The 27,115-nt window shown below is 34.1% G+C and overlaps 1 protein-coding gene across 1 annotated transcript in view; it reads right to left on the bottom strand.

Annotated features, from left to right (window-relative positions):
- Positions 1 to 5,227: 5,227 nt before the first annotated feature.
- The window catches only part of LOC150096175 (monocarboxylate transporter 10-like), a 219,320-nt gene continuing 197,432 nt past the window's right edge, over positions 5,228 to 27,115 (bottom strand). Inside the window, exons 3-5 of the mRNA XM_090408999.1 lie at positions 18,715 to 18,997; positions 13,216 to 13,597; positions 5,228 to 6,258 (exon numbers count right to left, since the gene is read on the bottom strand). Coding sequence (XP_090265125.1) covers positions 5,636 to 6,258; positions 13,216 to 13,597; positions 18,715 to 18,997 — 1,288 coding nt within the window. The 3' untranslated portion in view covers positions 5,228 to 5,635. The remainder of the gene's footprint in view (positions 6,259 to 13,215; positions 13,598 to 18,714; positions 18,998 to 27,115) is intronic.

Below are 27,115 nucleotides of genomic sequence, written 5' to 3'. Positions count from 1 at the left end.
TAATCTCCCTCCAACTCCGCACAATGTGTATATCTGTCGTACAGGCGTTCCAAGGCACGGTTGAAGTCGTATCTCCTTCAGTTTTCTCGGTCACATCGTGATGGATGTCTTCAATGACGCTGAATCGTTTCAAGGCACACTTCATCTTTGGGAAGAGAAAGAAGTCTGCAGGAGCCAAATCTGCAGAATGAGGAAGCATGTTCGATCACACAGATCGAATTCAAGCCAGAAACTGCTTCACAGCAGGGCAAAGTGAGCTGGTGCATTGTAATGCAACAGAAACCAATTATTGTTATGGAACAGTTCTTTTCTGACAAGTCGCATGCGGGCGTTCAGACGTTGCATTACCCCTAAATAATAACGACCGTTCACTGTGGTTCCCTAAGGAACAAATTCACGGTGGATATTTTCAGTAGCGTCTAAAAACACGATGACCAATATCTTGACACGTTATGTTTGCAACCTGACTTTCTTCTGTAGGGAGAAGACGTTCCACGGCATTCCATGCCCTTCCGGACTCAGCAAACTGAAAACACCATCTTTCCTCATCAGTGACAATTCCTTTCAACCCATCACGATCTTGATCAACGGCGTGAATGAAATTTTGACAACATGCCACCCGATGCTCTTTCTGTTCGTGTGCGGCAAAAACATCGAACAAATCTTCCTCTTGCGCAAATCTCTTTCTGTGATTAATCTCGCGCTTTCCTCCTACACCAAGCTATACAACGAGTAGCCTTAGTGGTTGCTCTCCTGTCATGGGCAGAAGTTTTCTTAGCTTTCACAATATTTTCATTTGAATGTGCAGAAACTGGCCGTCTACAATATGGTTCTTTCTTTAAACGTTGAAAACCAGCGGACCACCTGTGTACGGCTCAGACTATCATCGCCGGAAACGTTTTGGTCTTGGTGCATTTCTGTAGCAGTTTTTCCTCATTTACAGTAAAATTTTCTCACAGCAATTTGCTCCATGACGCAACTTCTGACACGATCCATTCACATACTCTTATTTCAACGGTTGTCACACGAAAACTGCTGCGTCATCCCATTCGAAAGTTACACCTACGATTATAACACACTCTAGCGGTCAAAACTATAAAAACGTTTGTTACTTTTATTCAAAGGGATTCCCTGTAAAAAATTAATCTCATCTTAATAGGCACACCATGTATCACTAGATTAATGACAATGGCCAGGGATCACGTATAAAAATATCAATATTTAATTCGGTGATGAGCGGTGGTTTAAAATCAGAAAGTAAATATTAGAATTAAATTCAATCTTGTTAAATAGAGAATAATTAGATAAATAATAGAAATATGTTAAACGTTTTGCTGTGTATTTTTCACCCGTGTAGTATATAGGAAGGCGAAGTTCACTTGGCCTTTAATGTGTTCCTGGCAAGATTTAAGCAAGTGTACTTATGAAAAAGGCGGAAAAAAATAGAAGTCAGGTCAAATACAGGTTGTCAGGGTCAGATTTTCATTTTACGATAAATAAAGGATAATTCTTAAAAACTGAGATCTCTTGGGAATATATAAAGAAAAAGATGTGTATTTAAGCGTTATAGATCTGAAAATTAAAAAAAAAACCTAAGGCCTATGACAAAGTGCAAAAAGAAGAGATTTCCAAAACTCTATATTTATATGACATAAATAACACGTGACATCAAGCCGTACGTAGTTTATATTTTATGCTGATTATGATGTTATTCTCTAAAATACATCACAAGTTTTCTGTAACAAATATGGCATAAAACTCGGTAATATAAAGACCAAAACCATGAAAATAGACAAGAACTTAGAAATCTTCAACAGCATTCAGAAATAAACCTATAGAACAACTAAAACATTTCAGCTATTTAAGCACAATTTTTGCTGATGGCAAATTAAATGTGGAAATACACAACAGAATTAGAAAATCTGACATGGTAGGGAGTCAAATGAATAACATTAATAAGAGAAAATTGAGAACACTAAACTAGCAATATAGAAGACAGTGGGAAAACCAATTTTAACTTATGTATGGGTTAGAAGTAAAACAGATAACCAAAGATCGGGACCACAGATATGGGAGTTCTGAGAAAAATTATGGACAACCGATGGCAACAACAGCATCGTTTTAAAAATCAAGATATTAGGACAGAGAAAGAGTAAGGTTTAGGTGGATTAAATTTCTGTGGAAATACTAGTGGTGGTTGTGGGCGGTATATGGCGTTGGTTTAGGTGCGATTAATTGTAATTGGTGGAGACAGAGAGATGTAGAATAGGCATCCTCCCTCAATGAGTCTTTGGACTCCCTGGAGGTGTCACGAAATAATAATAATAATAATACAATAACCCGAAAAACTATAGAGGTATCAGTATACTAAATATATAGAAGAATCTTAAATAGCAAACTAATGAAATATTCCAAAAACTTTATTTTGGAAGTACAGAATGGATTTAGAAAAGGAAGATCATGTATAGACCCGGCCTTTTGCCTAAAATTAATAATAGAGAAAAGAAGAAAATACAATTTAGAAACACATATTGCATTTATTGACTTTGAAAAAGCATTTGACAAAGTTAAAAGAAACATATTATTTAACATATTAAAAGAAAGACAAATACCAAATAATATTCTAAAAGCAATCACAAGTATATATGAAAATAATTAAATACAAATAAGAATAAATCACGAGCTATCATATACGAGAGAGATAAACCAAGGGGTCCGACAGGGATGTCCCCTCTCAGCAACTCTTTTTAATATCTACTTAAATGAAGTAATAATAAAATGCAATAAACATTTACATCAAGGAATTAAACTTTCTTCTACAGTAAACTTAAACACTCTCCTCTTTGCCGACGACGAAATAATAATTACAAATTCTGAAGATAAACTACAGAAAGCTATTTTAGATCTAAATGAGATATTTAAAGATTATGGTATGATAATATCAACAGAAAATTCTAAAACTATGGCCTTTAAAGGACAAGATCCAGTAAGAACTAAAATAGTAATAGATACCAAGATCTTAGAACAGGTGAATTCATTTAACTAATTAGGATGTATGATCACTTATGAAAATGAAAAAAATAAATAAACGTAAAAATTGCAAAATATTTAAAAATAACAGGTGTAATTAACTCTATATTTAAACCAAACCTAGTTCAAAAACAAACCAGACTAAAAGTATACAATACATTAGCCCTACCAGTCTTAATGTAACGAAGCGAAATCTGGAAAATAAAACAAAAAGACAAACAAAGATTAATAACAGCAGAAATGAAGTTTATGAGAAAAACTGCAAAGTTTACCCTATTTGATCACAAAAGAAACGAAGAAATTATGAAAGAATTAAACCAAGAACCAGTAATAGAAAAAATTAAAAAATAAATGGATGGAACACGTTCAAAGAATGAAAACAGAAAGATTACCAAAACAAGCCTTAAAGTACAAACCATTAGGAAAAGGAAAACCAGGATGTCCTCTTAAACGATTCAACGATGACTTCTAAGGCAGGAACAGGTCTTGCTAGACCTAAATCCTTGATATGCATGATGATGATGATGATGATGATGATACAATAAAATATGTCTTAGAAGACAGAAATATAAGATCTGATTGCACTGGAGTTCTAACAGATAACAAATTAATGTGAAGAAAATAGTTGATAGACAAAATTGTTGATAATTACGTTAGTAATTATGTAAACTTAATAATATAGTAAATCTATGAATTATTAATATAAGTGACTAGAACATCCTGAGGTAGTTAGAACAGCACAGTACTATAAAAATTTATGCAAGCCTTTAGGTTATCTCTGAAGACCAGAGATATTATTATATATAAACATAAACAAATTCAAATATCACATTTGTAGAAATAGAAACCAGGTAAGGACTGGTTTCTACGAATAACAGCCTAAATAAATAAATAAATAAAATTTCTATAAATAAAGTCCTAAAAAGGACTTTTTTTGTATATATTAATAATTTTTGTTATATACATATTTTTAAAGAATAAATAAGGTGTTCTCTGGTAATTAGTTATTTCAGCTGTAATTTAACTCTTTAAATAAAGTTTTTAATTAAATACTAAGTAAACATATTATTACAGTTTTTAACATTAACTTTCATCAAAGTTGCTCCTGAATTTTAATTTATAAGGATAAATTATTAGTTCGTTTGAGGTGTGTCTGGCAACAATACTTAAATTCCCGAGATTAAGCGTATAATAATTTTGTTTTAGACGGATAAAGTGAATCATTTTAACACGAAAATGAAACAAAATGATCAGAAATTACCGGCTAGCATTAATTCTCCATCACCGTACTAATATTGTGGATTATTTATTGTAATGCTAGTTTTTTTTTTTTTTTCATTTTTTTCAGCCATGCCAACGTCAGCTGCCCTTTGACAAACGCAAATAGAATTTTTTCCCTTTAGGAAATTCGACTTTTTTACTTAGCGACTCAAAAAATCATCCCTAGAACTTGTACTATTTTAAAGAATAACATACAACTGTTAGGACTTAGAGACCGCGAGATGGCAGCGGATGTCTACTGTCCTCTTCCAGAAATTGTCAGTAGTACTCAACTGCTATCGATGACTAAAAAAAAAAAAAAAAAAAAACATTTGCCTACGGATTTCCAAGAGTTACTTAAGGTTTAAAGAGTTTCACCTACTCCGTTTATCAATAAAAACTCTCATTTTTAATTTTAATTCTAAAATTTTATATTTTTATTTCGTGATTGTTCTCTTTTCCCACAGTAGATGTTGATCTACTAAAGTGAACACTGCCGACTATCATAACATTACAATGAAGTCGTTACATTTTGCATTTTTTAAACACTAAAGGAACATTCTTCACTAATATAAGACACATTTCGTTACTTTTTATCACAAATGGACACAAAAATATTTCGCAAGACGTGTACTTTGTGCCCAGACTCTAATGAATATTTGAGAATATTTTAAGTATAATTATGATGTTTTCGGACCGCTATTACGCTGAAAAATGTATGTAGCGTTTCACAGAAAATATCAGTGAAGAAAATACAATAAAGCGATTACCTATTGTGTGATGCATTTTATTCACATCAAACAATAAATCTGAATTTGTCGCATGTTAATTCATTATTCACGTGTATGTATGCGCGCGCATCAGTATGTGTAAGCAAATATTTCTGTGTACGCATGCGCTGTTTTTGTGTTGTTAATAAGAGAATGAATTGACACAATAGAGGGAGGAAAAGTTGTTATTAAATAGTATACAGAGAATTGAATCTTACAAATGATTAAGCACATTAAACTTCATTTAATAACAGGAAATATTAAAGCTCCTGACTTTATTTTCTGTACAAACTGTTCAGAAATTGTTTGATGGACTAGATTCAATTGTACTTCGTATGAACGTACTTTCAATGAAGTTGCTTCCATGTCAGCAACAGGAAGCCCGAAGATTGTCCTATATTAGAAAACGAAGTAGCAAATACAAAGCAAAAAATGTTTATTATTATTATTATTATCGATCGCATTTCTGACTTGGTTGGTAAGAAGTGTACAAAATAAGCCCTTATCACTTACCAAAGTCTTAGAAGAGAGGAAAAAAGACTAAAGAGCCCTTTTTTTCCCCCAAAAATATCACTTCATAAAGAAGTCGTTACTTCTTCTATGACGTCATTACAAACTTTGGGCGACTGTTTGGCTCCAAACCTTTCTGCGGGAAGCTCGATGCAGTTGCTTTCGCTAGTGGCGCCATCTCGTGCCACATACCTTAAACAATTCGGGCACTGTTCCAAATGAGGAGGGGTTACGACGGAAATTTTTCTCGCTGGTCTCACGAACACTTCTTGAGTTTTGTTCAGGTTATTTTCGAATTCGCTGAGCATCAAGAACTTCTCTTCCTTATTGCAAGAGGTGATGCAGTCGTCGACGAAGTCGTCCAGGAAGTTGTCCATGAGCACTTCTTCGGAGATGCACGTCAGTTCCTGACGCTTCAAGTCCGTGTAGTTGCTGAACGTCAGGCTTCGCGGATTCATCCGAGCCAAGTGCCGTCCGCTCATCGAATCCTGCAGCGACGAACGGCGACTGAACGTCTGACTGATGCAAGCCTCCGAACAACGTCTTCCATCGCTCAAAAGGCTCGTCTTTCGACGCTGCACGTTCCGCTTGTGGATGTCAATAAGGAAGAGAGTGATGCTGCCGAGGAAGATGAGCGCCGATGACAAATAGAAGCCGATTTTGCTTCCGTACTTCTCGTTGATGTACCCTAAGAAAGAACAGAAAATGTTATTAATTAATTACGTTATGAATTACTAATCGTAGTTTACTGCTACAAGTATGAGTTTCATTCTATCTGTGGCGCCATCTAGTGTCACATACTCGAACTTTAAACTAGTTTATTTTTAACTCTTTTTTTTTTTAATATTGGAATATTCTCATAGTTTTTGAGCTTTGTTTTGGTTTCTTTATGGAATCTATATGTAAAAAAATTTAGAAATAAATCAGGAATGCTTTTATGTGAATTAGTTTCTATAAAAACCTTAGATGTAATTTTGCACGTTTGTAACTGGAAAAATTCTCCAATCACCCACTCTTCCAGTGGGTCGATAATCTTGCCACTCCTTTTAATTTTTCCCCACTTGACATCCTCAAGCTATTACTCCAATTAGCTCCTATCAGTTTCCTTTTATCCTCCTCGGCCATTTTTTCTTCGTATCTTTCTTCATTTGCTTACTCTATTGTTTGTTTGTTTTTTTAATTTTTCCTTCTCAATCCTCCCATATCCCAACATCTCCTTTTTTTAATCTTTATTTCCTGTCCCTTATGATTCCACTATTAGCATCCTTAATTGTGAACTCTATTTAAATGCTTTCAACCTGTTTACCTTCCTTCTAAATTATCAAATGTTAAGTCTCTCCTCTTTCGAAACTAATTTATTCTTTCCATTTCCAAGTGAGCCTCTTTATTATTTTGTGGAATCAATGTCTATGAACTCCAAAGACTACTGCAGTGCAAAACGCTACAACTATTGTTCTCTGACTAATATCATTGATAAGTACACATATTGGTACAGTGAGACTGTTCTGATTACTTCTTTATTCTCCTATTGGCCATTTCATCCCGTCAGGTGTCGCAGAGAAAGCCAATAAACACGATACTTGAGACAGTGGTGTAGTTAGAGCTTTTGCCGCCTGGGTGCTCCCTGAGTTTGCTGCCCCTCTCAATATATACCAAAAATACTACAAAAAGTCAAAACGATGTATAGGGAAATAAATTAAAACACCATGTTTATTTTTGAAGTAAAACTTTAATTTCAACATTCTAAAATGTTATTTTTCTTGCTTTTCTGTTAGCAAAATCGTCAATGACATTAGCGAAGTCTATTTCATAGTAATGTAGGTAATTCTTAATCAATTTTATTTAGAAAAACTCATCTCACAACTAGCAACACTGAACAGCAACTGTGAGGAAACTTCGCAGTAGTATCACAATATTTGGAAATGAGTTCTCGAGACTGTATTTTAGAATTAACTGCAAAAGTTCAAAAATGTTTAAAGTGTTGCCCGGGGCGCACCGCCCCATCCGCTCCTCCCTAGCTACGCTTCTGACCAGGGCCGGCCATCTGGGGGGGGGGGGGGTGCGATGGGTGCAATGCACCCGGGCCCCACGATCGAGTGGGCACAGTCGGTACACCTTTGCGGAAAAGTATTTTTTTACTTTTTTTTTCTTCTTCTAATTTTGCTTATAACTAAAGGGATTTCATCGACAGGATTTTAAGGCCTCCGGTAATAATAATATCTTTGTGTTTCTCTATTATATTAGGGTTTTCGCTTAACCTTTTTGATTCCTTTATGCGGTGTATAAAAATAACAAACACGATTTCATTTTTAACCTAAAATGCCTGATTCATCGTTACTTTTTTTTTCTAATCTGTTACACATATCATTTGGCTCGTTATCGAAACCGTTGAAAAAATATTTATTATATTCTTTATGTATGGTTAGTCTAGAGCAGGGGTGGACAACCCTTAACATGCCTGCCAAACGTATAAAAAAATACATTTCGAACATCTTCGTTGACATATTTTAACTTAACATAATACAATTTTATTAAGTACAGTTATACCAAATAAAAATGCAATAATTAATTAAAATGTAGCAACTGCTTCATAATAATAAGTAATAAGAAAATTAGAAACAAACATCCTATTTCCAAGCCATCGATATATCTCCACGATATACTGATGTGCAAGTTTTGCCCAGTTCAGTTGTTGTATTATGCGTCAGCCATCCAGACATGGCGTGACTCCTTTACCATCATTTGATATATCTTTTCATGTTTCGTAAAGAAAGCATCCGTTTTCTAAAGTTTTTGGATTTTATTAAATCGAAAGTCATTAAAATATGGATTGGAAGTATTTATTGTCAATTAATATGTTTAACTTATTAGATATAAAAGCAAATTTCCTTTACATTGATTTTCGGAAACTAAAGTTTTCAGTTTTTTTCGTAAAATCCCCGCAAATATTGCAATTGCTATTTCCTGCCTTGAGAGCAGTTTCCTTGTGTGCATCCTACCCAAATAGCACCATCTGCTTTCCCATTATTTCAAGCAAAAATTAGCAGTAATTTACAAGACTTGAGTTACTTAATGAACAATCCTTCACGAATGGCTAATGAACAGACAGCCATGGTACTAGGCCAGTAAAGATATGTGCATATGATTGGTGCGGTATTAACAAAAGATCACGCGAGTCAAAGATAAAAGTCAGCAGACAATTTGTGAATTGAAATGCTAATTCTCTTCAATCAAATTCAATATCTGAAAGTGCCATAACAATATTCAGTATATATTTCCTAGCTTTAACATGTTTACGAATTTTAACACTTTCTGTTGATCTTTATTGTTGCTCTGCATTTCAGCTGGAGGGACAGACTCCCACACATCTGTTTTTAGTGTTTGCCAGTGCAGCATATGGTTTTGCTTGTGGCTAAATAGCATAGTTTTTGGAGGAAGGGACATGCGATTCATTAGTTAGTGCCTTTTTTATCCCAACTGTCTCTAATTGCACTATTTGTTGAGAAATATATTATACAGACTGCAAATGCCTGTACCTTATTCAGTGATACAATAAACCGACCTGCTTTTACTGGCATCTGCAGACGTATTGGCTAGTGTGGAAGGCGCGTGGTTTGCCACGGGAAGCGAGTCCCTATTGCCATGAGGTGAACGTGATTAAACTTTTCTTTTTCTGTGCGTGGTTACGCGAAACTTTTCGATTTCTTTTTTTTTAACAAAGTAAAATCAGGGGTGCGAGTTATATTCCAGTTATATTCCAGTAAATGCGGTAAGTTATTTTTAAAGCTATGTGAAATGTATTATCAATATTCAGGATTATGAAGTGTTGTCTGCACGTGATTAGATCTCCACTACGTTAATTTCAACTTAGTTAATAGTGATAAATAAGGGTGAAACTGATGTACTAAAGTAAACAAACGAAAAATATAAAAACATTCCTTCAGTGTTTCTAAAATTTGGTAATATTGTAAAAAGTATGTACATATTTAACTTTTTGTTAATTCATGGGATAAAAATATTTAATATTATTTACTTATTCGACAGGCAAAGCCTAACAGAATGTTGAAGGTAGATCATTTTCTACATCGTACTATTTTAAAAAAATGCCAAATGGTGAAACTCAGCTTCGTAGCTGGTTAGTTTACTCAAAAGCTCAAGACTCAGTATTTTGCTTTTGTTGTGTATTATTTTCCAAAATAAGGGGAAAATATCAATATCAATCAACACGATTTATATATGGTTTTAATAAATGCAGAAAACTGTCATCTGTAATTCGAGCTCATGAGCTTTCTGTTGGTCACTTTAATTCTTTTATTGCTTGGCAAGAATTACTAAATAGGTTTAATTTATGTTCGACCGCTGACAGAACAAATCAAATTAATATAAATAAAGAAACCGAACGTCTAAAATTACTATTCCAAAGAATTGCAGATGTAATTCTATTTTTAGCAAGTAATAATCTGTCATTTCGAGGATCCCATGAAACAATAGGAACGCCGAATAATGGAACTTTTTTAATTTTTTTTTTTTAAGTAAATATGATCCTGTGCTAATGGATCATGTAAACAGAATTAAAAATACGAAAAAGAAGAATTGTGCATCATTTGGCGCATAGATTTCAAGAGTAAGTTATTGCTGGTGCATTAGGTAATGAAGTCCTTAATAAAATTAAAGACGATATAAAAGCAGCCATATATTACAGCATTCAAATGGATTGTACTCCTGATATTTCTCACAAGGAACAAACTTCAATAATTATTAGATATGTAAATTGTAGACAAAACATTAATTATAAATGAGTCATTTATAGGATTTATTTTAAAAAAAAAATAGGTGAGCTTGATTTAAATATTATGAATTATAGAGGGCAAGCATACGACAACGGTAGCAATATGAAGGGAACATATAAAGGCGTACAATCTAGAATAATCAGTTTAAACCCTCATGCAATTTATGTACCTTGCTTATCGCATTATTTTAATTGGATAATTTATGATGCTGCTTCCAGTAGTTATATATTGTAAAAAAAAGTTTTCGTAATATTGCAACGTTTATACTGCGTATTTTCTGCATCTACAAAAGGTGGGAAATTATACAAAAGAATTTAAATATTACGCTTAAACCATTATGTGATACTCGATGGGAAGCCAAAATAGACGTGTCAAAGCAGTGTATACACAGTTTGAACAAACTTATAATGCCTTAGAAGAATTTATTGGTGCAATTAACGATAACACAGCAGTATCCGAAGCTAAACGTCTACTAGATTCATTACAAGAAATGCCGTTTATTTTAAGCTTATCGGTGTGGTTTACAATATTGTCAAAAATTAATAGTATCGACAAACTATTTCAAGCAAAAACAATTGTTCTTGACTCTGCTTTTAATTTAGTGAATAAAATTAAAAATGAAATCCAAAATTTAAGATCAAAATTTAACACATTTTTAGAGGACGCAAAAATGATAGCACGAAACTTGAATATTTCCGAAGACTTCCCTGAAAAAAGAATTCGAAAAAGAAAAAGATTATTTTCCGAACTAGCAAAAGATGAAGTTTTACTAAACCCGGTAGAGGAATTTAGATGTCACTTTTTCAACGTTGTGATTGATACTGTTATTGTACAAACAGATGAGAGATTTAAAAATATACCCAATGTTATTTCTTCTTTTAAATTAATCACTGATATAAAAACATCAGAAAAAAATGAACTAGAAAACCGCTCAAGGGATTTTGTAAAATATTATAGTAAAGATGTAAATGAAGACTTAATCCAGGAAATTGATTTGTTACAAGAATTGATCTTGGAGCAAAAAATGTAAATAACGCGCAAGACATATTGCAATAAATATTAAATAATAGTTCTAATGAACTATTTCCAAATGTGCTAACTGTATTGAAAATTTTCTTTACGTTACCAGTTACTATAGCAAGTGCAGAGCGTTCTTTTAGCAAATTAAAATTGATAAAGAATTATCTTCGGTCAAGTATGTGCGAAGAACGCTTAAATGCACTTGCTGTATTAAGCATCGAAAAGGAAATTGCCAAAAATGGTAATTTTTCGGAAATGATTAAGGACATAGCAAAAAAAAAAAAAAAATCGCATATTTAAATAAATACATATTAAGCAATATACGTGTTAGTAAAACTAGGCCCCTAAATAGTAAACCTATTTATTTTTTTTTATTACTTTAAACCTGGGATCCATTATTAATGTGAAGAATTGCTGTTCAGAAGACGTCAGAAAAAGGTTAGGAATGGCTAAAACAGCAGTCAGAGACCTGTCTAAAATCTGGAAGGATGAATCTATCTCCATGGGAACAAAGTTGAGGATTTTAGATGCAGTTGTTTTTCCAACAGTTTTGCCAACAGCGACTTATGGATACGAGACTTGGAACCTAAAGAAGTCAGGTAAGAAACGGATATCTGCTTTTGAGATGTGGTGTTACAGAAGGCTGCTGAGGATATCCTATACTGAAAGGCGTGCAAATGAATGGGTGTTAGAAAAGATCAGCAGAACTTTAAGGCTCCTTAAGGATATTGGCAGAAGAAAGTTAAAATATTTTGGACACATCGAAAGGATGGAAGGAGGACCTCAGAACAGTAATAGAAGGCAAAGTTCCTGGAAAAAGAGGCAGGGGTAGACCATCAATGAGATGGATGGATGGCGTGTGTGGAGTGACTGATCTTCAGAGAGTTGAGGCTGCCAGAAAAGCAAACAACAGGACTACATGGCGAGGCCTGGTGTGGCACATCACCGAGCATCGGAGTGACCATGCAGCATCTGTAGATGCTCAGTGAACATAGAGAGAGATTACTTTAAACAATAATTAATTGTAAATAGTTTTTGTGCGCTAGTTGGTGAGCCAGGTTACTTTTGTTTGTGTTATATATTTATTTATTTTAATTATTTAATACTTTTGTTTTGTGTTCAGTGAACGTTATATTAACCTGTTATATTTCCTGTACCAAAATCATTTGCAGGTAAGAGATTTTTCAATACGTTTATTTCGAATCCTTTAATTTTTACCTTTGAAAAATACTTTAGAGCCCCAAAATGTTTCTTGCACTTCCCTTTATAGAGAAGGTCGGCCCTGCCTCTGACTTGAGATGGTCTGTTTATTCGAAGTTTTAGTGGACATGGGCAAGGGACGCGTATTCGTGCGTAAACCTAACACTCGACAACACAGTCGGAATCCAATAGATAAGTTGGCGCTGATATCGCTCAACAATGGGCAAGAGTACACCCCCCCCTTCATGGTGACTGTATTCTCAGGGATGAATGTCATAGAACATATCTGGATTACGCGAATAGAAAAATCGGCTTTTGAATCGTCCACCCCAAACACTCACAGTTCTATGCAAAGTAACCTTGACGACGAGCAATAAAAAATCCTAATGCAACATACAAAGGTTTCTGCTTCGTATATATATATATATATATATATATATATATATATATATATATATATATATAATCTGAGATAGGATAAATATCGAAGATATATATATATATATATATATATATATATATATCTTCGATATTTATCCTATCTCAGATTTTAGATAGGATAAATATCGAAGGTGTGTGTATGGGGGGGGGGGGGCAGATTTGTTATCTGCTGATCGGGAAATTGCATTACTAACCTGTAAGGGAGAGTCCAACGACGTTAGGGATGGCCTGTCCCCACTGAACAAAACCCCACGCCCGAGCAAAATTCCTAGCCCTCACCTTCTCGAAAGTGAACATCTTGAGCGAGTAATGGTAACCTCCGTAGAAGATGCCGTAGATCCACACGAATAACACGTATCCGTGGTATTCTTCAAGAGCTGTGAAAGCAAGCAGGGAGGCACTCACCATGAATGAAGCTGCTTGACACAAATACTGGCGAGCTATCATGCATTGAACGCTGTTTTTCACGACGATGAAGCCGAAAGCACTGCTTCCCAAGGCTGATGCCAAACCAAGGAACACCTGAAGGAGGACAAGAGCTTGGTGATCCAATCCTTCCTGCTTTCCTTGATAAATCTGAAAAGTATTACTGTTAATATAATAGCTTTGTACTTAATTTATAAGAAAAATAAATTAAACTAAATATCTAATCTTATATTATATCATTATAAATATATTCTGAAATATATATTTATTATTATTATGTTTTCTTCCAACACCTATTTTTTTCTTTTATGATATAAATTGTAATAACTTAAAATTGATTAAATCAAATATCAAATATCAAAAATATCAAATAGCATGCACTATTAGTGAATATGTAATTCTCAAAAGTAATTTCTTTTTTGCAAGTAATTGTTGGAAACATTCAAATGATTTAAAATAAAAGTAACAGTTGAGAAATAATATTTAAAGTTGATGTTCTTGGGAACATTTTGATGTTCCTGGGAACATTCAAATGATTTAAAATAAAAGTAATAGCTGAGAAATAATATTTTTTATATTATAAATAAACTTGGCTTTAGATAATCCTTATTTTTTTTTTTCTTCTTGACACCTGTTTTTGTTTTCTCTTTCATGATGTAAATATATTAGATTAGACCACAGCCGTGTTAATATTTAAATTTTTTCATAATTAATGCAGCGTCATCAGTTATTACTATCAGTACTATTTGCTTACATTTAGCTTCCAATTCATTTTAAGCAGATTTAAAATATTGGCACACGTGTTTTAAATAAATATTATTTCTCAACTATTACTTTTATTTTAAATCATTATTTATTTAATAATATTTATTTAAAACGCATGCGCTAATATTTTAAATAAAAGTAATATGATTTATTTATTTAAATGCAGATATTTAAAATAAATTTAGCAGATATTCTCATGGGTTTATGTTAGCTTCCACGACTTAAAACGGGATTTATTTAAAAGACTACCATTTATATTAACAGCGAAGTCCAGAGTTTAAATGGTTAATTTTACTAATAAAATACCCAGTGAGAGCGAGGCATCCGTGGCCAGAGTAATGACAGCTAATTAGATTTTAAGAAAGTTAATCACTTATGATTGTGGGGTTATTCATTTATGCAATTATGACTAAATAATCGCATAAATCAATTTACTTAAATTTTTTAACGGATGTAAAAAAATCCGTATTTTAGAGAAAGACTGAGGAAATGTTTTTTTTAACTAATATTTCTTTAATAGTTGAATTTACTACCCCTGAGCTTCCTCTTCTGTTTACATTATTGCATAATTTTTTTTATATTTATTCATTTATTATATACATTGGGTCTTATTTTATATAAATCATGTTCTAAATTAGAAACAAATTTGTTCCATGATTCTCTGTCTTTTTCTGACTTCTCTTTTAGCTATGGCTCTTATTCTTTTATATTCTATTTCATCTTCTAACCTTTTACTGCTTAACCATTTGCGATAGTCTTCTTTTTTCTTTTTGATTATTTCTTTCATTGTATCATCCCAGATCTTCCGTTTTTTCCTTTTATTGAATTTTTTGGTCTTTCCTAAGCTTTCATTTGCTGCTGCATTTAGTATCGTTTTTATATTAAGCCTTTCTATTTCTTCATTTTGTTTTATTTTATCTAGATATTGGTTAATTCTTTGTTCATGTAGCTATTGTACATTTGTGTCATTCAATAGTCTACTTTTGTAAACAAATGTTTCAATTTTTCTTTCTGTTCTTGTTACTTGTAGCCATTTGGGTGATAATCTTAATTTTATTTTAACAAGGAAGTGGTCACCGCTTATTTCATATCCTCTGTGAACGCTAACATCTAACGAAAACTTTGATGTCTTTTCATTTAATATGAAGTAATCTAATATTGATTTCCATCCTCTTGCTACCCAAGTATATTTATGTATGTCTTTATGTTTATAGAAGGAATTCATTATTTTTATGTTATTAGAAACTACAAAGTCAATCAATTTTTTACCATTCCCGTTTAGAGTATGTTCTCCATGTATTCCTATATTATTATTAATTTTCGTGTTTCGAATTCTTGCATTTAAGTCTCCTGCTAAAATTACGTAATCGTTTTTATTTATTTTATTATATATGTTTTGTAGCTGATTATAAAAATCAATATTATCCTGTTCTCTTCCTTCTTCTGGGGCATATAAACTAATTATTGTTAAATAGCCTCTATCTATTTTTATTCTAGCTTCTATTATTCTTTCATTCCATAATTTATAATGTTTTAACTGCTTTGAAAGGGAGTTATGAATCCAAATCATGACTACTGCTTGTGCTCTTTGGTCTCTGTCGACTTCACAGATTTTGAAACACTTAAATGCAGATACCAAAGAAAACATGAAATTAAACACCAAATTAAAATTAGAAGAATTTATAAATTACTACACAGAATTGTGGACAGACAAATATTTTAAAAAAGACAACTGGCAAACAATTAACGAAAATGAAAAGGAAATAACTAAAGAAGAATTAGAAATCAGCCTAAAAGAACCAAGAAACGGGAAATCACCTGGAGAAGATAAACTAGGTTCAGAACTATATAAATACGCAGGAACACGATTCAAAGAAAGACTCTTATTATTTTTAAATAAAATTTATTCATCTGGTATCCCCCCAATAGAATGAAAAAAAAAAAGCAATTGTGATTCCTATCTTAAAAAAGGTAATAGAGATGACCCTAAAAATTATAGAGGTATCAGTATACTAAATTCCTGTTACAAAATATATAGCGGAATTTTAAATAGCAAACTAATGAAATATTCCGAAAACTTTATTTTAGAAGTACAGAATGGATTTAGAAAAGGACGATCATGTATAGACCTGGCCTTTTGCCTAAATTTAATAATAGAGAAAAGAAGAGAATACAGTTTAGAAACACATATTGTATTTATTGACTTTGAAAAAGCATTTGACCAAGTTAAAAGAAACATATTATTTAACATATTAAAAGAAAGACAAATGTCAAATAATATCCTAAAAGCTATCACAAGTATATTTGAAAATAATCAAATAAAAATAAGATTAAATCACGAACTATCATATACGAGAGAGATAAACCAAGGGGTCCCACAGGGATGTCCCCTCTCAGCAATTCTTTTTAATATCTCCTTAAATGAAATAATAATAAAATGGAATAAAAATTTACATCAAGGAATTAAACTTTCTCCTAGAGTAAACTTAAACACGCTCCTCTTTGCCGACGATCAAATAATAATTACAAATTCTGAAGATAAATTACAGAAAGCTATTTTAGATCTAAATGAGATAGCCAAAGATTATGGTATGATAATATCAACCGAAAAATCAAAAACTATGGCCTTTAAAGGACAAGATCATCCAGCAAGAACTAAGATAGTAATAGATAACAAGATCTTTGAACAGGTGAATTCATTTAACTAATTAGGATGTATGATCACATATGAAAATGAAAAAGATATAAACGTAAAAATTGCAAAATATTTAAAAATAACAGGTGTAATTAACTTTATATTTAAACAAATAGTGTGCCAGATAGCGAACATTATCTGGCCCGTGCGCCAGATAGTGTTCGCTATCTGGCCGCACCAGCGACAAACGCTAAACACATTCCTTAGCCACCTGAACAAACAACATGAACGCATACAATTTACGATCGAAATCGAAATCAAAACGCGCTCCCGTTCCTAGACACACTAGTCACACGTCTTCCTTCAAGCAGTCTATCCTTTACGGTCTACCGAAAACCGACACACACGGGCCAATAATACATGCTAATTCATACCACCACCACCACCCATCATAAAAATATGGAGTCATTAACACCCATAAAAACAGAGCTACAACAATTTGCTCTAAACCAGTAAGCCCTGAAACAAGAACTAAAAATCATCAGTGACACATTCATAAATAATGGCTATAACAAAAATACTATTCATAAAATACTCCAGAAAACAACAACAAAAAAGCATAGCCATCCTATACATTAAACGGTTATCAGAAAAAATCAACAGAATCCTAAAACATTATAACCTCAATGCCACCTTCAAGCCACCCACTAAACTTAAAACCATATTCAGCTCCTCTAAGGATCATCTCCTCCCATTGGCACATCCTGGAGTCTATTGCATCCACTGCACTTGTAACTTATCGTACATTGGTGAAACAGGACGGACAATCCCTATACGCAAGAAAGAACACATTAAATATGACCTTTATGGTGAAGCAGGCCTCTCAGATGACGTGCTCAACACCTTACACCAAATCAACTGGAAAAGCATCCGCTCTTTACACTGCACAAAAACCTGGTATGAAAGGAAATTTAAGGAAGCCTGCGAAATCCTGATCAACCATCCAAATATCAACAACAAAGATGGCATGAAAATTCCAAGGATCTGAATGGCACACATTCAGCCTACCTAATATATAAGATCCAGCATAAGTCGGGACTCTAGCCAATCTTCAGCTAGTATTAGAAACACCAACTGGCTGGAATCTACATGTATAATCATGATGTTAATATATGTATATAGATAGATACATAGACTTGTTGTTGCGCCCAATGTATTTCTACAACGAACAGATAACACTAATAATAGGACTCTAGCGTTGATGTATAATTTTTTTTTTTTCACCAGAGGTCAGGCCAACAATTGTTGTAGCGGTTGGTCAGTAACTTTAACAAACCATTGATTGATTGTTTGATTGTAGTGTAGCTTGTTTTCTGTGTATAGTGTGTACGCTCCAGAAGATGACCTTGACATAAAGGTCGAAACGTGGAATGTAGATTTGAGTTATATTAAACTAAAGTTTTTATTCAAACACGATAGTTGTCTTCATAATTTTCAAAAATGTATGATGATGATTTATTTATTATTTTTTATTACCATCTCTATTAGCGGTTTACGAGAATTGACAATTTCTGACCACAAGAAAACTTAATTCCTCTATCGTAGACCATCTCTTTCACCAAATTTATTATAAATTACCCAGAGTTTATGATTTCGTTAACTGATATCGACCGAGTTTATTTAAAACTGATATGCTTTCGGTTGCGACGTACTATGTATGACTTCTTGAAGTATTAACAAATGACAATAGATGGAGCTACGAGCAACCATTTATCACTTTACAAGCAAGTCGGGGATCTCTCTAAGTGTAGATACTTCGGACACTTTTCCACTACATAGTTAACAACAACAAAAAAAGTATACTTACCAAGAGAACAAGAGGAGAGTTGACTCCGAACGCTGCCAATCCAGACCCGCAGATCAATATTTGAACAGTCCTTGATTTTAACACACCAAAATCAAAAAATGGAGGCTTTTCTTTGGAGGCATTTTTATCCTTGGCCTTGGATCGTTTTTGCAATCCCTTTAAATGCAATATTGCTCTCCTTTGAGGATGATAGAGGGAGGCTGGTCGGTAAAAAACACCGAGGATGAAAGTTAAAACCACTAATCCGGTAACAGTCTGTAAGCCAAGAGTCCATCCCATAGCCCTGGAAAAAAGAATTCCATTTATTTAGCATGGATTCGACTAATTCATTCGATCTCGTTATAAAATAAGTAAAACTGTTTTTAAAAAAGACCCGAATTCAATTCTTCTTCTTATATGTGCTTCTTTAAGTAAAGACGATTTAGCCAAATCATGCAAAGATAGCAAGGTTTTATAGTCCCGCAAAACAGACAAATCGGCAGAGAACACACGCTATTAACAATTCGCAAACAAAAATATTATGTTCCCAGTGGAGTGGATCCTTACGAGTCCTGATGATCCATAGTGGTGGTAATAATAACTGTAGTAATCCTAAAATAAATCGAAACTGTTATACAAGACCAAAACAGTACTAATAATGCTAACATAATTAATTTAATTAATGGTAAAACACTCAGAGATGCACCAAAAGGTAATTAGAGTCCAAATCTTTAGTTAATAGCATTAATTCGGGAGTTAATATTCGTTATTAACTCCGGAGTCTTTATATGAAAATGGCAAAAGCACTAATCTTGAAACTAGCAAACAAATATCCAAAAATAGATTTATTATTATAATAAAATTAATATCATTATATTTTATCATTATTTTCGAAAATTTTACCATATTATATAGATGCATCACTTATTTAAGTTAAAATCTTATTATGATATTATAATAATATTTAAATTATGTAATAATATTTATACAGAATATTGGATTATATAGATGTGTGTATCATATATAAAAACTGCACATAAATATGCAATAGAATAAAAAAAAAAAAAAAACTGAAAATCCTAAATTTTACCTTAAAATGCTTAATATGTTTTTAAACAATTCGCCCAAAACAAATACACTCAGGTCTCTTTTTATGCGTATCTTTTTTAAGCGGTTTTGAAGTTATGCGGTGCATATTTCCATGCAAATTTGGGGTTTCCCCGTTGTACCTAATGAACAAGGTGTGTCAGCACATTCTGGTGGAACGTGTAAGCAATGAGTGTCCGTGAAGTTTAATTTTGTATGTGAGTAAGTGTTTGTCTTTTCATTATCGTAAGTCTAAATTTTGCTCATTTTTATTTTAAAGATTTAATTTGGCCCAATGCAGGAAAAAAAAACCAAATAAAAGCAATTTCTTTGGAAATGAAAATTGCAATTTTAGATCGCTTAGCAAAAGGAGGGGGATCTACGGCGATTGGTAAACATTTTTTATTTTGGCGAATCTACTATAAGAGCAATTAAAAAGAATGAAGTCGCAATAAGAAAATCTGTCATTTCTGGCGCAAAACTAAGTGCCAAACTATCGTCGTACTCAAGAGATGCTTTATTAGAAAAAACGGAACGAGTGCTCGTAATTTGGATTGAAGAATTAACTCAAAGGAGAATTCCTATAAGTGGTTATTTAATTAAACAAAAAACTCTTCGGTTTTATGACCAGATGAAGCAATTGGAGCCATTTACTTCCGCTTCCCAGGCTGATAAAGAATTTTCGGCTAGCAAAGGATGGTTAACTGGGTTTTTAAAAAAGGAATGCACTTCGTAACGTGAAGATTACAGGCAAGGTTGCAGCAGAAGATGAAGAAGCAGCCAAAAATTTTCAAGAGAAGTTAGCCAAAATTATTGAAGATGATGGATATTGTCCCAATCAAGTGTTTAAAGCTGATGAAACAGGATTGTTTTGGAAGAAAATGCCTAGTCGAACTTACATTGCAAAGTGTGAGGAAAAAACAAGTGGATTTAAAGCAAAGATTGAGTAATGTTGTTACTTTGTAGCAGTGCATCACGGGATTGAATGTTGAAACCCCTCCTAGTAAATCGATCTCTAAGACCACCTGTTCTAAAAGGCCAAGATCTAAAACAGCTGCCTGTACATTGGATGGCTAATACAAAAGCCTGCTTAATTGTATTTACTGAATGGTTCAATAATTGCTTTGTACCAGAAGTGGAAACATATATGAAGCAAAAAGCTCTCGATTTTAAAGTTTTATTAATTGTTGACAATGCATCAAGTCATCCGCATTTAGAACATCGCAATGTGCAGGTGGTGTTTTTTATACCCAATACAACAAGGATTATTCAGCCATTAGATTAAGGCATAATTGCTACTTTTAAAAAATAATACGTTAAGCACATTTTCCAATTTATATTGGATAAACTAGAAAATGAATCATTAACAGTAACTGACGTTTGGGGAAAAAAAATTCTATTTTGGACTGTTTAAATCATGTTGCATCTGCTATCGCTGAAATAAGACTACAAACTTTAAATGCCTGCTGGAAAGCAGCTTGGCCTGGATGTGTTGCAAACAGTGTATTCATGCAAACATCTACATTATCAGCTGAAATCATCACTTTAGCACATGAAATTGGTGGAGAAGGTTTTGATACATCCAGCATGATGTGGACAATGCCTTAAGTGACGATGATATTATTGGATATCGATTAACTTTAGATATCGTCGAAGATCCAGAATACGATAGTGAAGCGGAAGATAAACCTGTCCCCTCACTGCAAATATAATTCGAGAAGGTCTTGAACTGTGCAATAAACTCGAAAATCATTTTCTTGTTAATGACAAAAATTCTGAACGAGCTTTTAAATTCCAACGTGAGCTGAAGAACTGTATGTCTGGATATCGCGAGCTATATAAAAAAAAAAAAAAATTAGTAAAATCATCATCGCAAAGTTTAATCACTGATTACATTGTCAGAAGAAAAAAATCAGCACAGAAACGAGGGTGAAGCTAATTCTGTTTGTGAAGAACCATTGCCTTTACCATACAGATCTGATGCGCTAAATATCTCTTCTGGCGATGAGAGTGATTTTGCACCAGTTCGCAAACGTTGCCGAATATTGTCTAATAGCGATGATAATTCTGATGAAAAAATTTAAAAAAAAATTGTTACTTTTCAATAAAATTAAATGAATAAAGCTTTACAACAAACTTAGCCATTCTTATTTTCTGAATTTTTATAAACTTTTTTATGCGATTTTAGGTTTATTTTAATTCATTGCTTCGGTTTTATGCGGTTTTAGAAAAGTATGGAACGTATCCCAGATTTTTCAACGAGTTAGGACTTTTTTCGTGCGATTTTTTTTATATGCAGTTTTCTGGGTAACGTATCTACCGCATAAAAGAGACCCGAGTGTATTTTTGTTTCGGACAAAATGCCAAGGGGAAAAAAAAAAATCCTCTTATATATATATTTCCCTATTCCCTTAAAACCATAATTCCGGAACAGTATATCATATACAATATAATAATATAAATATAAACAGCATATCAACAATATGGATATTACATTTTAAATTAGTTTGTTAGCATAAGCAAGATTTTTCTAATGTTTCTGATGCAAAGAGTCTCAGCCAATGAAATACTCCCACCTAGTAAGAGCGAAAGTCGAGAATATGAGTTATCGTACTTATTTGATTTGCTTGATGATCCGCATTTATTTTATATAATAATAATTATTATATTCATGTTATTAAATTATTGTTAAAATAGCAATCGTTTATTAATAAGTTATGTGCAGTTTTTATATAATATATGATACATGCATCTATATAATCCAATCTTCTGTATAAATCTTATTACATAATATAAATATTATAATATAGATATGATTATGTAATATTATAAGATTTTTAATTTAAATAAATGGTGTATCTATATAATGTGGTAAAATTTTTGAAAATAATGGTGAAATTTAATGGTATTAATTTTATTATAATAATAAATAAATATACACTTTTCATCAGCTTACATAGATAAAGTATTAAAAAAAAAAAAAAAAAAGAGGGGGGGGAGGAAGAAAGAAGACCGATGCAGGATCTTTAATGGTAATTAATTATTAATTAATACCCTCGGAGGGTAATGGATGGCAATGCTATAGCCAGTGAAGTTCTAACTGAGGCTCGGCTATTGCTGTTACCCTCTCGCCACGATCAGAGCTTTAATTGCTCAATACCACCTTATCCCTACACTGTACTCTACAGATAATGGGGAAGATGAAAAGCATTCTTGCGTCGCCCCTTTAAGCCAGTCCTTATATAAGGATTAAGCATTTGGAGTTTGGTTTGACTTCTATTGGGAGATTTTCTTTTTAATTTGGAAGAGCTTTGTTCATGTAAAATTAAAGTGATAGTTTGAGCGATGATTACAAATTGTGTCATATCGCCGCAGGAGAAAAATTGAAGTTGTCAAAATAACAAACTATCATTGATTTTATAAGGTTGCTTTTATTGTTATTATCTGTGGAACGCCACCCAGTGATCCAAAAGCTGTGAAACTTTGCATGAATATATTGTGCGTAATCTGGAAGCGATAACCGAGAAGAAGAAGAAAAAAGTAGTTCCATCGGTCGATCTGTTCTTAGAAAACATTTTGCGAAAGTCAGAGTGATCAGCCGTGCGTTTCTCACTGCATGACCGCCTCGTTCACCTGATCTGACCTCTTGTGACTTCTGGGGATTTCTCAAAGACGGGGTTTATCAGGATCATCCTGATAACTTGTCAGCATTGAAAGACAGAATAACTCAGCATGTGTGCAACCAGTCCCGACGACCTGTGTTCTGTCGTTGTACACACTGTGCAAAGGATGCAGTTTGTGGCATACCGGGAAAGGCAGTACATTGAACAGTACAGCCCGTGAAGGGAAGGAAGTGAATAAAAGTGTGTTATTTATGCTTGTGTTGCTTTTCTACTTCTTACACACACACACAGAGAGAAAAATTATTACATCTACATTCGGTACATCATACAGCACTCCTGGTGGTGAATTTTGAAACTTTTTTTCTTCTCAGATATCGCTTCCACATCCAAGAAATTATTGAAAAACTATATTATATTATGAAATAAAACATATATGTTTTATTTCACAATATAATATTATGTTATGATGTTATGATATTATATTATGTTATGATATAATATTATAATATGATGTTAGGTTGGGCTTCTTGCTCTTGAGATGCCGTAGTCTTTGTTCGTACAGCCTCGACATATGTTTTGGTTGTGGGTTGCTTTCTTTCCTGATTTGTCAGAGTAGACTATTTGAGCTGGAGGGTGACCGTCTTGGTTGCGTTGAGCGTTATTGTGGGGAAATGGTAGTTCTCATTGACCCCGGGTTTTTTTGGATGGATAATGCACCCCTTGTAATTGTGAGGTCCTCCGCAGTTAGCGCCACGAGCCGGGCTTGGAGCAGGTGCTAGTTTGATGGCGCTCGTCGCATTTCAGACACTTGAAGTCGGCCTTACATAATTTTTGGGCGTGGCCAAACTTCTGGCATGTATGACACTGTCCTGCTGATGCCTTTTTCCTTAGCGGCTCTGTTGTTATTTTGATTCCGCATACAGTAGTCATCTCATAGATCCTCTTCTGAGTGTTGCTGATTTCGACCAGATGATCAAAATTAAAGTATCACCGTGTAAGGCCTTGTGAAGCGCCACCCAGTGATTCAAATGCTGCGAAACTTTGTATGAATACATTGTGCATCACGTGAAGGGATATCTGAGAAGGAAAAAATAAAGCAGTTCCAAAATTCATCACCAGAGACATCGTAAACACCAAATGCATGGAATTTGCATATCACCCAACTCGGCAGGTGCAAGGAGGGTTTTAAAAAGATGAACACGGGATTTTTTCCCGTTCATTCTGGTTGTTGATACCTTCCACAGTGATAGCACTAACCTTGTCCCAAAGTGCTTTGCTAGTGAAGCTGAACCACTTAGCAACTGCAATGCTGTTGCTGCCCTTCACGAATTTCGTAGCTAAACAAATGCCGACGAGGTCCACTATCTCTATGTGCTCTACGACACCTGATTAGTCGTTTTGCAGAATAGGCTTAACCAGAGGCGGACGCACCGTCATCTATATTAAAAACTATCTGAACCATAATACGTGTATCCAAACCAACCCGCAAACTATGAAATGTGGAGGTGCCCACCAACAATGCTGGCGGTGTTGGTGTGAAAAATCTCAAAATCTACGCAGCTTACAATTCAACAAGCAACCCTCATTAATGTCAGATTTAGACTCCATTCTCGGCTCTACAGATTCCATTATCATAGCAGGTAACTTTAATGCTAAGCATACTGCTTGCTTTATCTCCACAAAATCAACAGGAGTGGCCGTATTCTATACAACTACTCAACTCTCAATACAGCCATAGTTGCCGAGCCCCCCCCCCCCCCCATCGCAACTCCCCAGGCAGCTCGGATGTAGACATTGTCATTTTTAAAAACACCAGATATCAGTACCAGTTATAAACGGTTAACGAATCATCATCAGATTATAATCCCATCTTGGTCAAACTAGGCACGCAAGATCAATTCTTCCCTCCTCACTCAATCATAGCATGGGATAAGCTGACTAAAGTTCTCCATGAGCCTATCGGCCCTTACCTATCATTCGCAAAAAGGAGGCGACAGATGTAGCCGTGAATAACTTGACAAACCAGACCAATAAAACAATAGCATCTGTCACCTAAACTACATGCATCCATTCGATTAGCTGAATCCCAGAGGATATCATGGACATAATCAGGACAAAAAAATAAAGCCAGGAAGAGATATCACAACAGTAGGCCCCTTCAAGATAAAACTATCCTAAATAACTTGAATAGACGAGTAATCAAAGATGCTCTTCAAAAACATAGAAATCAAGAGTGCGAAAACACTGTCCAACTCAGAAGATCATATAATCTGGAAATTTATGAAAATCCTTACCAGGAAAAATCAACCTCTCCCTCCCATGTAGACTAAACTTGGAATGTACACTCCGATAAAGATAAAGTTGAAGCCCTAGTTAACAGCCTGGAGGAGCAGTGCAGCCCGTCATATGAAAACCTGAATATTAATCTCATATATAAGGTTCATAGACAGGTTAAGCGAAACTTTAGATAAATAGAGGATAACTTATAACGCATCTAGTTAACATAACAAATGCAATTATAAGACTACAGCACTTTCCCAAAGCCTTGAAAACTTCTGATATCATACCCTTAAAAAAGACTGTAATTAATCCCCAACTCCCCCAATGTGACAGATCCATCAGTCTGCTGTCCATCCTAGGTAAAACTGCTGAGAAAGTAATCCTCTCAAGATTATTAGAGACGACAAAAAAAGCTAATAATCATTCTTAATGAATAGTCTGGCTTCCGAAGGAGCACAGCACAGTACAACAAATACACTGAATGGTAGAATACGTCACGCATGATTTCAGTTGGAACCTACACACACACCGCAGCCATGTTTATGGATCTAGCAAAGGCTATTAATAAGGTCTGGCACCAAGGCCTTCTCTACAAGCTCGTAAAAGCGTGGTTTTACCGAAAAACCTCGTAAGGTTAATTAAATCATATCTCTGTAATATACCTGATGGTGATATGTCCTGTAATTACTTATGCCTCCCCAGCATGGAGCCCTACCTCTATGGATTCAAAATGGAACCATACTTCAGAGGATTCAAAACAGGTGCCTGCGGATCATTGTAGACTCCCCATGGTTTATTAGAAACATCCAGATCCATCTAGAGACCAGAATTCCATTAATCTTCTCCCTTCTTCGCAATTTAGCTGAAAAGTTCTTCGCCAAGGCAAGCACGCACCCAAACCCATACTCAAACAAGCCTCCAATTATGATAAAACAGTCTACTTCAAACACAAAAGACCCAAATCAGTTCTACTCCCAGCTGAACACAACTAACCACAATTCCCGTTAGGGGCGAGCGTAAAGCTCGAAACCATCCCATACACAATTTCCATACTCAAAGGGAAATATGAAAAACATGTTTGCTTCACCCATCAAGTGGGACGGTTGGCTATCGTGAATCGACCGTGAGATGCGGTGATTAATACTCTTGGAGGGCAATGGATGGCAATGCTGTAGCCAGTGAAGTTCTAACTGAGGCTCGGCTATTGCTGTTACCCTCCTGCCATGATCAGAGCTTTAATAGCTCGATAACACCTTATCCCTACACTGTCCTCTACAGATAACGGGGAAGATGAAAAGCATTCTTGCTTCGCCCCTTTAAGTCAGTCCTTATAAGGACTATAAGGACCCATCAAGTCAATAGCATTGAAGGTTGTATAATTGTAGTTAATATTCATTTATAATATTTGGCTGATGTATTATTCCTTTTTTTCA

This window comes from Typopeltis vanoorti, chromosome 19, assembly GCF_054136105.1.
Source record: "Typopeltis vanoorti isolate ZY-2024b chromosome 19, IOZ_Tvanoo_1.0, whole genome shotgun sequence".
NCBI classification, from domain to species: domain Eukaryota; kingdom Metazoa; phylum Arthropoda; class Arachnida; order Uropygi; family Thelyphonidae; genus Typopeltis; species Typopeltis vanoorti.
This window is presented reverse-complemented; position numbering and strand designations above follow the sequence as displayed.